The sequence below is a fragment of the Apaloderma vittatum genome, unplaced genomic scaffold, assembly GCF_000703405.1.
Source record: "Apaloderma vittatum isolate BGI_N311 unplaced genomic scaffold, ASM70340v1 scaffold12651, whole genome shotgun sequence".
Lineage (NCBI taxonomy): Eukaryota > Metazoa > Chordata > Aves > Trogoniformes > Trogonidae > Apaloderma > Apaloderma vittatum.
Window position 1 is genome coordinate 211 of NW_009697430.1, and position 12,784 is coordinate 12,994.

General features: G+C 47.1%; 1 protein-coding gene across 1 annotated transcript in view; it reads left to right on the plus strand.

Moving 5' to 3' along the window:
* Positions 1-4,990: 4,990 nt before the first annotated feature.
* Positions 4,991-12,784, plus strand: part of ACSF2 (acyl-CoA synthetase family member 2) — a 29,653-nt gene continuing 21,859 nt past the window's right edge. Inside the window, exons 1-7 of the mRNA XM_009877631.1 lie at positions 4,991-5,143; positions 6,501-6,629; positions 7,647-7,700; positions 10,541-10,659; positions 10,886-11,048; positions 11,461-11,556; positions 12,427-12,575. Coding sequence (XP_009875933.1) covers positions 5,039-5,143; positions 6,501-6,629; positions 7,647-7,700; positions 10,541-10,659; positions 10,886-11,048; positions 11,461-11,556; positions 12,427-12,575 — 815 coding nt within the window. The 5' untranslated portion in view covers positions 4,991-5,038. The remainder of the gene's footprint in view (positions 5,144-6,500; positions 6,630-7,646; positions 7,701-10,540; positions 10,660-10,885; positions 11,049-11,460; positions 11,557-12,426; positions 12,576-12,784) is intronic.

The window sequence follows — 12,784 nt, forward strand, 5'->3', positions numbered from 1 at the left end:
AGGGATGAGCTGTGCACCGTGTGTGGAGGGACTCTGAACAGGTGCCCAGGACTGAACGTTCTTTGTGCAGCAGCTCCATCCCGATTGTAATAATGCAAAATGCATCAGACTGGCTTCTCTGTCCTCTTTCAGTGCTCTGACTTACAGGCTTCATCAGGTGGCATCTCCCTCCTCCCTGAGTGGGCAGGGTGGTGGGGCACACCGGGGTGCCAGCGTGTCCCGGGCACCGAGGAGCTCTGGGATTTGGGGGGATGTCAGGCCAGTGCTTTGGCTTTTCTTCAGCACTGCCTCTTGGAGCAAGCTCGTGGGAAAGAACAGCTATAGGAAAGCAACTGGCTTTGGGAAAGGCTCTGAAGGATTAGCTGATGTTGAGAGCCTAACGCTCGCCGGGAGGGAGAACTCGAGGGAGCAATTCCTCAAGGACTGTGGGGAGCAGCCCTTGTTTTTCCACATGGTGGGTCCGGGTGTTTCTTTTCAGCTGCTTTGAGATTAAGCGTGAACAGCTGAAGCCCTGGTGTGTGGCTGGGGCCAAGATTGCTGCCTCGGAATCCGTTCTTAGGAAATGGAATCATAAGGGGAGAACGGCAGGGAGTTCATTGCCCAGAAGTGAAACAGGGGCAGGAGCACAAAGTGCTTAGAGAAAAAGACCACATATTTAGAGGAGTGAACTCTTTCTAGTAACTTTATAAAAAGTTTATTAAATTCTAGCATTAAGCAATGTCTATCCTTTTGGCCAGAAGAGTGCAGGGAGAAGGGTTCAGTGGAAAATGTAACTAGGAAGTCTGCTGCTGTTGGAGTCTGAAAGCTCCAGGGACTTGACCCTTCCTTAAACCAAACCAACCAAACAAAACCTGATTAACTCTTATGTCAACAGGCTTGTTTTAAAAAGTAAAGAAGAGGTAAGGATAGAGCAGGGTTAACTTTCACCCCCCCTCTATTGCAGTTAGGTTATATAAAAGACCCAGAAGTTCTTGGTTGCGGGGAGAAGTTCCTGGTAGGTGTCCATGAACAAAGGAACTGGCTGGGGAGTCTGTGAACTATTCTGAGCATGAACTCTGCAGTCAGGACGGTTCCAAGCCCTGGGAGGGCAGGGCCTTTCATCCAAACGCAGAGGGGATGGCACCTCAGGTCGGGTCATGGTCCTCCACAGCTGCAAAGCATGAGCTTGCTTGTGCGCTTGGTGTAGCGGCTGGGAGGTTATGCTGATGCCTCTGTCTTGTCTTCGTTTCTTGTCACTTGTGAGAATTTCTGTTGGGACTGGTGAAGAGTTAAAGGTGGAATATGAAGCTGGTTATCTTGTATCAACAACTATAAAGTGTTAGTTGTGGCTGTTCAGAGCTAAATACGAAGAGCTCCTGGGATTATTTGAGAGTGCTTGGCTCAGTCTGATCGTTTCTGCGTGCTGCCGTCAGGCAGGAGTGCCCTCTGGCTCTGCCGGCGTTTGGCTGCTTGCCCGCTTGTCACCCAAGCTGGGGAGGGGCGTGCAGTGTCCCCGGGTTTCTGATATTTCTCCATTTGGTTGCTCTGCTGAACTCTGGGATTACAGAATTCCCAGGAGTAGGCGAGTGCGGAGGCTGGCTTGTGGGCAGGCACCACGGGCTGTCTTGCTGCTGGAATGTATTGCCAGCAGAATGTGTGTGCTAAGAGTAGTGTTTAACAGTCTACGCGGAGACCCAAGAGCAAGCAGAGTTTTATTTGCTCTCCTGCGACTGAGGCGGGGAAATGAGAGCTGCTGTAACATGGGGCCATCAGAACACCGGTCATGTTTTACCTTCAGCAGTACCAGGTGCTTCCTAGGAAGAGGTGGAGGGTGAATTACTTGTTTTCTTTAGCAAAGAAGGACAAAAAGATTATTTCTAAATCCTTTGGACCCTCTCTTTCTAGAAGTATTGCGATACATTCTTTTAGATAAGATACATACACTTGCTGTTGGCTATATGTGGGAAGGAGACAGACCCTGCATTATTTCCATCATGATGCTACTGATAATGAACATATCTTGTATCTGCCTCATTCCTGACCCTAGTGCTTCCAACTCCCTGCTGTGTTTTATCTTGCACCTTTCCCTTCTGCCATGGCCGGGAGATAAGTGATAGAGAAATGCTGAGGCATGTGAGAACGTCAGACCTGAGTTCAGGGAGCTGAAAGTAGATGACAGCAATGAGTTTTGCTTTCCTTAATGCATTTGAGGAAACCATGTGAGCAAGAGCTTTGAGAAAAGTTAGTGACTGCGGGTTATGAGCATGAGGTATCTATTGTAGGCAGTAATTTCAAAGCTGCTGGTGTTTTTATTTGAAGACATGAATGCTTGGGACCTTTGAGAGCAAGCTGTGCGTGTTTTCACACTGTGAGGGAACCAGCAGTATTTTCACAGTGTTTTGGAGTGCAGAGATTTACAAATACATCTTTTACTGCTCTTTGATGCTCTTTTATGTCTGTGTTTGAGGGTAAGGAGGTAGCCACGGCCATGAAAACTAGAGGTGGAACTGTCATTTGACTCTTTTGTACCTTCTTGCATTTGGTGTGAAAGTCCAGTTCCTGCGAGGTCAGTGAAACCCTTTGGCTTTTCAGGCCTGAAAAAAAATTGAGAAAGCAAGACCAGAAAACTTGGTCTGCCTAGTGCTGTGCCAAGACACGACAGTGTGATATATCACCCTTTTCGTTAGCAATGCAGGGTTGTGCAAGCACCTTTTGAAGACTGACTGCAGAGAGCAGGAGTCTGTTTCAGCTGGACATTCCGCATTTTGAATGAATTTTCTGACAATCAGAATTTTCTAATAATTTTCCTTCCCTCTTCGGTCTTTTTTTCTGTGGTGGGATTTTGGTTTTTATTTTTCAGTCACGTGGTAGAACACTGTGCTGCATGAAATTTTCTACCAATGAGTTCCTTGAGTGGTGTCCCCAGAGGAACTGTGCAGTCCGTGAAATGCTCGTGTTTACTTGCTCCCACTCCAGCCCAGTGCCGAGCCTGCTCAGCTCCCAGTGACCCCTGAGATGGTGCTCAGGGAAAGTGCTCTTGCACAACCAGGTCAGTAGCTGCTCTCTGGCCGCTCCAGGCTGTGCCTCAGCTGGTGGAGAAAAGCTGCGTGTTTTGAGATGGGCTCTGCTGAAACAGGAGGCCACTTGGTTTTAGAGAGATGCGAGCATGGTTGTCTGCATTAAATATTTTCTCCCACAGCCTGAGGTTTCCTCATCTCCCTGTGTGAGCGGCTGGAGCTGCTTGTTGGAGACCACCCCACAGTGGTGGGACAGTGGCTTCTCCGGTCACCTTTCAAGCTGTGGCTGCAGTGGCTTTTACTGCTTTCCCAGGAGCATTCATCCTTCCCTTGCATTAGAGAGAGCTTTTTCAACCTTTATTTTATACAACTTATATTCAGAAAGGCTTTCCTTCCACAGAGTTTTCTTTCTTCTCCTAGTTTTATCTATGTGCTTTGCCCAGAAGCTTTCAAACAGTTAAAGATGGTTCACTTTAGCACTTGTCCTCTCTCCTCCTCCTCGGGCAGCCCTACAGCCTTGATGTGAGTTGCCTAAGAGCTCTGCCAGAAGGGTTATCAGAACAGAGACAGGAGGAGCTGCACAACCTTCCGTCTGCCAGAGAGCACGGGGGAAAGAGAGTCAGGCTGTTGGCTCGGCTCTCGGAGCAAGCCTCCCCCCTGAAGGTAAAATCTTGCTCTGTGCTTCTCTTGAGTCCGAGCTCCACCCTGCAGAGGAACTAACTTCATGCTAGCTTTTGTTTCTCTTGGGCAGGAAAACAACTATTTTGTGTAAATAGCACCAAATCTTTGCATAATACTGATCCAGTAAGAAATGGGGAAAAACCTGAGTTCAGACTGATGTGGTTTTGCTCTCTTGGGCAGGGATTTCCCCTTTATACACTGAATCTGCAAATATGGGGTGTTGCCTCCAAGCTGTGCACCCCACAAGCATTGCTTGAGCTTGGCCTTCCTGGTCATGTGAGGAGGGACAGAGAAAGCAGGAGGCTGCCTGGCAGGGAGGGCAGCGGGGTGGAGGGGGTTGCTGCTGGGGTGGAGAGAAGCTTGGAGCAGAGGGAGGTGGAGAGAGAAACCAGGACACTGGTTTGAGGTATCATTCCTCCCTCTGCTATGTTCCCCCTCCAGCACTGCTCTTCTCAAGGACCTGGCATGCCCCTGCCATGCCGTTCCTCCCTGGTGCTGCTCTGCTGAAGCACCCCTGTGCTCCCCTCCTGTCTATTTACAGTGGGTGTAGTCTCTTCCACCCTCTGAGCCTTCTGTATTATTGCCCCTGCACTTCTTTCATCTCGTTGGTACCTCCTCGTTTTACGGTCTTCAGTGTCGTAAACTCTTTGTGGGATAGCTGGCAGAGACAGTAAAGCATGTACATCCCTCTTGCTGTTGTGTACACAGACCATTAGTTCGAAAATGCCTCTCAGTTGCAGGTCAACTTCTCTGAACTCTTCTAAACAGTTTTTATTCTGGAGGATTAGACTCTTCTCTGCAGACTATTTTGGAGACTGATAAAATGACAGATCTCTGACTTTGATTTTAACTCTTTCAGCCACCTCTCTTTCCAGCAGAGAGAAGCCAGTTGGGGGAATTTCCTTACAAACTGTTTTGATTGTGTTCCTTCCAAATTATTTGCCCTTTCTAATGTTGCAGAAAGACCAAACCCAGTTGCCATCTCTCAGTAAACTGTGTCTTCTGTCCACATATCCTGAAATGTCCAAGGTAGCTTTCACTCCAGGCGAGTGACTGTAGGACCAAGCTGTGCAGGGCTGGTGCAGGCTCCTTCCCCACCAGTGAGCAGGGTCCTGCTTTCCAGCAGAGGGATGGAGGCTCTGCCTGTGCTGCTGCTGGTGAGGGCAGGTCCAGGGGGATCCACTGGGATTACCGAGACCATCCACATGCCAGGGAGAATTGTATCAATGGGTTGTATTAAATTATTGACACTTCTCCTTTTCTTTCACAGTGCCCTGCACACAGGGATACCCCCTGCCTCCCGCAGGCTGACCAACAGCTATGTCCAGGGGACCTCAGACATTCCCCTTCTCTCCAAAACCATGGGCCAGTGCCTGGATGAGACAGTCGAGCGGTTTCCTGACCGCGATGCCTTGGTCTTCTGCCGAGAGGGAGTTCGGAAGACGTTTGCTCAGTTCAAAGAGGAGGTAGGTGCACAGTTCGTGCCTTGGAGAGCCCAGGCAGCAGCAGGCGTGATGGAGAAATGGAAAATGGTTTCATCACTCAGCTCAGGAGCGAGGTTTGCTGTAGGCAGATCTTCATCGTGGCTGTGAGCAGAGGTAAACAGCATCTCCTCCCCAGCACACGCCAACAGGCATGAGCTGCCTTTATCCTCTTGAGATCAAAGGGAGAAGGCACTGTGGTTAAATGCTTGCTATGTGTCCCAGAATGAACTTTCATACTTAAAAATTATCGCCCCTATCTGATGTGTTACAGGCTGAATCACAGTGTTTTTCTTTACTGGAGTAGGCTCCAGCTCCTGTATTAGTCACTCTCCTCTGACTGTTGGAGGTCCTGAGCACGTGGAAGTTTCTGGTCCAAGCACAAAGGCAACTGAGCAAAGTCAAGGACTTGGTCTCAGTATCATATACCACAATGGGTGTGCTGTGTCTATGCATGTGTGTGCTTGCATGTATATCACAAAAAAATGTGGCTATATGTATTCTAACTGAAAGGGAAGTATTTCTAGGCTTGGCACCTGTAAAGTTTCTATTAAATGTACAATATGATCTTGGATAGGAAGATAGTTTCGTGTTGGTTTTTTTTTTAAGAGCTACTACCATGTTTGTTACATCCATTCGGATAAACAAGATTAGCTGTTTCCGCCCTGATTTTAAAAAGTAGACCGTATTTCAAGACCTAAATTGGAGAAAAGCTATTCCTCAAATTCCTATCACTTAAAAGGTAGATGTCATATGTTCATTTAAGAACATAACAAAATGATAGAAACTTTTTTCTGAGTACCTCGGAATGTTTATACACGCATCTGCACACACCGTCTTGCACATTAATCATGTTCATATAGTGACTGAGTTCAGGTTCATGAAGATAGGAACCTCAGATTGGTTAAAAATTATTTGATACGATTTTCCTCACCCGAGTCCTTTTTCGGCGATATGCTGGAGTGGAGACAGATCCAGCAGTGTAGATGGGCCCAGCATTTAGGTGAGGCTTAACCCTAAGCTGAGTCGATGAGACACTAAACAATCTTTGGGCAAGGATTAATTTGCAACTACTTGTACGTAATTGCCTGTTTTGGTTTACTTTCTGTTTTTTCGTATTATTCCACACTTAATGTTTTCACACTTGCAGTCAGCCTGCTAAGCAGAGGCTGGTCTGGGCTCTGTGACTCAGAAGATGCTGCTGCTGCAGCAGTAGGCTGACGGGCTGAGTGGCAGAGCTATGTTCTGCCTCATTTCAGTTTCAAAGATGATGCTTTTTCCCCAGAATATCCCCCACTGCATCCTGTGCGTGAACCTCAGGCTCTTCTCTTGTGTTTTACAGGTGGACCGGGCGGCAGCTGGACTTCTGGCTCTTGGCCTGAAGAAGGGAGACCGGCTGGGAATGTGGGGTCCCAATATATACGAGTGGGTTCTCATGCAGTTTGCAACTTCCCAGGCAGGAATCATCCTGGTAAGGAGTTTGCTGTGTCTGGTTTTTAGTGGTCTGTTGAGGAAATGGAGATAAGGAAGCAATAGGAGATCCTGTAGAGTAAAGGTAGTTGTCTCTTTTTTCCATGTTCTTTCCCAGCCTGTTGACTATTACTAAATCCAGTATTTAGAGAGGATCTGTGCAGCCCTTTGCGTCTTTGTCCTTCACTGTGTCAGAAAGAAGACCGCAGAGGATGGAGTGTCAAGGAAAGGATTGCTGTGAACTAGCTTGCAGCAGCTGATGATAGGAGGAGATGTGCTTTTGCCTGTTGGACCATTTTTATGTAGCATGCTGCTGTCCTGAACAGTTACCAGCTATTTAGTTCCCTTTTAAATAGGGCCTGTATTACTTATTATTGCTGTATTACTTAATTAGTCCAAGCTGCGTATCCCCAAAAGCCAGTTTTCACTTGATAGTATGATGGCATGTGCACCAAAATGGATCTCACTTAGACAGTGCACCATGGTGAGGACAGCGCTCTACTTTCTGGTCCTTCTTCATCGTGGTTCATCCCAGTGTCTGTTAGGACACAGTAACAGGATGGTTGAGCATGGCTCAGTATGAACCTGATGGTGAACTCAATTCCTGTGGCCAATAATGCTTTTGTGGAGAGTCAGACGAGAGAAAGCTGTAATTTTCGTGGTTTTCCCTCAAGAAACCTGACTTGTCATTCAGTTTTGAGTCTTCAGTTTAGTGGATTGAATATCTGCCTGGGAGACAGAAGGTCTAGTTTCTTTTCCTGAAACTCTGTTTTGGTTATGTGACCGTGCGTATTTCTCTTCTCTTTTTTGATTGTTTTCTTTTGTGCAAATAGAGGATTCAGCTAATTTTTCTGGTGAATGTGAAATTCCTGTGGTGGTGACCTCTTAGTTCTATGTGTTGGAGGAGAGGCTTTGAGTGTGGCTTATCCCTGGGAGAACTTTTTTGTTGCAATATGTGTTAGTGGAGAGGTATTTTAAGGCAAAGCTCTGATCAACCTTCTTATTTATTCCTTTTCAGGTGTCAGTGAATCCAGCCTACCAGGCCCTAGAGCTGGAGTTTGTCATCAGGAAGGTTTGTACGGCACTTGCTGGTGATGCCAATTGATTTGTTGTGAGAACTTGTACAAACTCTGCTGAAGGGGACGGTGGGGACACTTGAGCATCTACTTAAGACCTGGGCCTATTGAGGAGGGCTGGTGGTGGCCCTGCAGAGGGAACACCGGCACACAATGTCCCAGGGGGTGAAGCTGCTGTTCAGTGGTCACGTTTGTTGCTGTTCCCTGTGACTGCCGCCCTGTCTGTTAGATGGAGACTTGTGCATCCTTCTCATCCCCCTCTCTTCGCTCTCAACCACGTACTGCCAATAGTGCCTCGGTAACAGCCACACCTGCCAGCGGTCATTTACTAGGGAATGAGAAAGACAAGGCAAGACTAAATATCTGCCCCAGGGACTACCCAAGAAGCTGGCAGCCAGGACAGCAGACACTGTGTTGTAACAGAGCGTGGCTGCAATCTCTAGGGGCAACATCTGTCCTCAGTCGGTTCTGACTTTCCCACACTCATGCTCTAGCCTGCCCGGGAGGGAGAGCACCATGCGGCTGCCCCCGCCACAGCTCACGCCGTCCTGCCTGCCTCCTGCTCAGGGCAAAAATCACCATCTGGGATTTCAACCTTGAAAGGAGGACGACTCAGAAAGGACCAGCCTATTTGGTAGCCTGTTTTCTCCTTCCCAGATTTGTCCTAGGCCTTGCTGGCCTTGCAGTTTAACTTGGTTTAAGTCCCGCGTGTTACCACTGCTTTCCATCTTTCTGCTGTCTAATCCTTGCTGCTTTTGCTCCCCACGTATTTCTGCATGGGTCTGAGTTTGCAGCGTGCAGAGCACTGATCAGTTTGAACAGTTTTGGCTCCTTAGCTCCAGTAATGAGGAATTTGGGTTACTAAACATTTGACTACTGGAGATTAATCCTAGGATTAAGAAGTTAACTTGCTCCTCTGTGGTTTGTTCAACTTTAAATCAAAGGCTGGTATTAGAAAAGCTGCAACCACGTCTGGGTCTTACCAGCACCATCCAAGTTCTGGCTTTATCTACAAAGGAGGGGATAATTTCTAGCAGCAGAGACTTTTCTCTTGCATCAGTAACTCTAATTTGGTTGCTGGGCTGCAGTTTGAGTTCCCATTCCATCCTTTGTTTAATCCTCTTACGGTGGTGTCACTCCTCTGTTCATGTGTTAGGATTGAACACAGTGCTGCAGTGAAGTCTCTTCCAGTGTGGATATTCTCCTGCTTCTCTTTACCAGCTGGGAATGTAAACAACAATACTTTCCTTTTTTTCCCAGTGAGACCTGGCTTTTGTTTTCCTTTCCATCTCAGTGTATCAGGTTCTTCTCTGATTTTTCTCCCCCACTGTAAATCTGGGGCATCAGTGGGGTAAGAGCAGAAACGTGCTTCAGCTCCGTTGAGGGTTAGTCCTGCCTCAGCCTCTCCTGGTGTTCCAGACTCTCCCATTTACCTTTGGCACTGGGGTCTCTGGTGTCCCTCACCCCTCTAATTGTTGTGTATTTGCCCAACAAAAGCCCTGAAAGTCTTTAGGACTTTGCCTGTTGGACCCTGTCAGCCTGTGCAGTCCTTTATTTGCTCCGACAGGTTCCTTCCCTTTGTCGTATACAGAAATAAGTGCTGAGTAACCATTCCTCTGAATTTCCAGGGCTTTGTAAAAGCAAACTGATGACAGGTTTCATATGACAGGTCCTTTGAAGATGGATCTGCTGCTGCGCAGGTTAAGGCTATGTGGGAGATGCCCAACTAGAGACCCTTATCTCATATAGCATCTGTCCTGCAAGCTCCTCTCTTCATGCAGAGTCTGTTTTGCAAAGTTGGTTCAACCAGAATAGTATTTTAGAAGGAACTAGTAGTGAAAAGTTACAAAGGCCCAAAACATCCCAGAACAGACTCAGTCCCCTGGGTTCTGGGCAAACTGTTCCAGAACACAGAGCAAATGTTTGTCTTCCCTTCTGACAAAGCCCAGAGGGTACTTACAAATAATTTATTGGCATAGCCTTGGTCTCCTTATTTCATGGACTTTGGGAAAATAATGGAAACAGCCGAGTAAATAATTTATGTAAATAGTTTATTTGACAAGAATGCATTTTTTGGAAGATGAAAGCAGTTTGCAAATCTGGGTCAAATTCAGCAAATCTCTGCTGAAAAAGGAATAGAAGTTCTTGGAGTAATTACAGCGCTTTGTTTCAGGATTATGTAAGTATAAAGCTTGAAAGAAAAATGTTTTAATTTTCAAAATAGCTAACACTTTAAGAAGAGGTGGAAAAATCTTGGAAATGGAACACCTTAAAAAACTCCACAACAAAACCTTGTTTTTACGCAAGAGGCAGTCTTTAGGTTTCCTTATTTTTCTAAAGTTCCTCAAACTTCTTCCTTTCAGATCAACTCTGGTGATTTATTTGTCTGTATCACGGCTCTGGGGGTGCAGCAGCAGCACCTTGCCCTGCGCTTGTGGGGTTGTACGAGTTTGTATCTGTAAGGGCTCAGTTTGTATTTACCTCCAGTGAACCTGCCTGCTGGAGGCATCATCCCCAGCCCCAGGAGTGTGACCGCTGCACCCTCATTGTGCAAAGACCTTTCTCATGCTCTACAGTGAATCTTTAAACCACTGCACGTCATGGCGTTTGCTAGGAAGAGTTAAAAATCTCCAGGTTTAACCTGAAGAGAGCTCATTGTATCGTGTGCTTGTGGAAACAAGCCATGGAGAAAATCCTGGTGCGGTGTTAATGGCTCACACCTGCTGTGTGGGGTCACGAGGCTGCGCACGTTCCTGTGTCGGTGATGATGGCTCATTATCATGTCCTGAACATCCACCCGATGTGACTTCTCATGAATTTCTGTCTCCCTTCACAGGTTGGCTGTAAGGCACTGGTGTTTCCCACTCAATTTAAAACACAGAAATACTATGATATTCTAAAGCAATCGTGTCCTGAGCTAGAAAAATCCAGTCCAGGGGGAATAAAGAGCAAAAGGTGAGTTAGGAACATCTGGTGTCTTTGCACTGACCTCACAGCTGCATCCTGCCTTGTGTCCTCTCAGCTGCACAGCACAGGCTCTAGCAGAAGAAGGACCTGCACAGGGTCTCAGCTGAAGAGAACGGGTTAGGCTGTCCTGGAGGTTTGCCCTGAGCAGCGTAGCCCTAGCCAGGCAGGTTTCTCCCCGCTCGGTTCTTGTTAATGGTATTTTTCTTCCCACCAGGTTACCTGACTTATCCATTGTCATCACAGTGGACTCCAAGATGCCCGGCACCTTCCACATGGACGAGGTGATGCAGGCTGGCGACAGCAGCCACGTGAAGCAGTTAAGAGCCGTGCAGCGGACCCTCTCCTGCAATGAGCCCATCAACATCCAGTTCACTTCAGTAGGTGCTTCTGCCTGCTCCGCGCCTTGTGGTTGGGCTCCTTGCTGGGGACACAGGGAAAGATGTGTGTGATGCTGAGCATCCCGCTTCCTTTGCCTTCTACCCTCAAACACCAAGCCCTGGTTCCATCTTCTGCTGTAAGATGGAGGAGATATTTTAGCATTTTCTCTTACTTCATTCATTCTTGCTGCTCAGGCCTTTCTCAATAGTGAATGGAGGTGAGGAGGTGTTACATGAATTCTGTCCAATCATTTCTCTGCCTGATTTGAGATTGAGATGTTGTTAAAGAAGAAAACAAAGTTTCCCAGGTCTGGGAACAAAGTGCAAGATCACCCCAGGGTCTGCCTGAGGAGCACACATATCTCATCCTCAGAGAAGGCGGCATCATTCCATAATGTCCTGTGTCTTTCAGGGGACAACGGGAAGCCCCAAAGGAGCCACCCTCTCTCACAGGAACATCGTGAATAATGCCAATCTCATCGGTCTGAGGCTGGGGTTCACAGAGCAGGTGGGTCTCGGTAGGAACACAGTTTGGGATGGTCTGCATTGCCACAGAGAGACCACGCGTGCGGAGAGCGTTGGGCAGGATGTTTTCCTGCAAATGATGTTGAGGGATACTCGTACAAAATGTTTTTCATTTCACTGATGTTTAATTTTGGTTTCATGTGGAGTTTTTCGGGGGAAGAGGAAAGATGCCTTTTTGAGGGGGAAAAATTGTGAAATTAATCACTTTTCATTTTGGTTTATAGTCATTTCAAATAGTTACAGGACTCTGGATGTTTAGCTTTGCATTCTGTTGAATGAAGTTTTAATCTATATGCAGGACTTTGTTCATGTCGTATACAATCTCATCAGGAGCTGACCTTTCTGTTTGTAGTTCCTTTTAAAAATTGTTAAAAGCGAATTTTTCCTTTTGAAGTTCTGAAGTCCTTATTTCTAACACAACAACTTTGATGCAGCAAAAAGATGGGCTGTTTCAATCAGGCTTCAGAGCCTGTGGTGTTTTTAAAAACCAAATAAAATTACTAGCATGTGCCAAGTCCTGCATATCTTATGCCTGTCGTAGCGCTACCACTCTTCTCTTGTGGCATATCGTATGATAATGTTAGCATATCAGACCAAAGCAAAGCAAAGACATTGCAGAATTACAGAGTGAGATTTTGACATTGAAAACTTAAACTGGTTTTTATTAAAAGCAGGAAGCATCGGTGCCATGTTTCCACCTAACAGGAACACAGATAAAGATCAGATTTCAAACAAGTTTTAAATGAATTGAGGAAAACTCCACCGTTCAGATCTCTGAGCTCCAGCAGTGACATGGTCTATTCACAGGCTGCAGGATCTCCTCCCCTCACTGCTGTCTTTGCCTTGATTCCAGGACTACCGCGTTTGCATGCCTGCACCCCTCTACCATTGCCTGGGCTCGGTGGGAGGCTCCATGGTGATGGCTCTGCGTGGCTCCGCCTGCATCTTCTCGTCGCCGAGTTTCGAGGGGAAGGCTGCTCTGGAGGCAATATCTCGAGAGAAGTGAGGGTTTGTTTGTGTCTTGCTGCAGAGGGGTTCGTTGCCTTGTGGTGGTGCTTTCTGCGCTTGCATCCCCCACCAGGCCATGGCTCACGCTCTGCCTTCCTATGATGGGAGGGGCAGGTTTGCTGGTGCACATGCTTGCACAGGCTCATCAGGAGCCTAAATCCTGCTTTTTTGGCTATGCTTGGGAATTTGTCACGCTTTTCCCC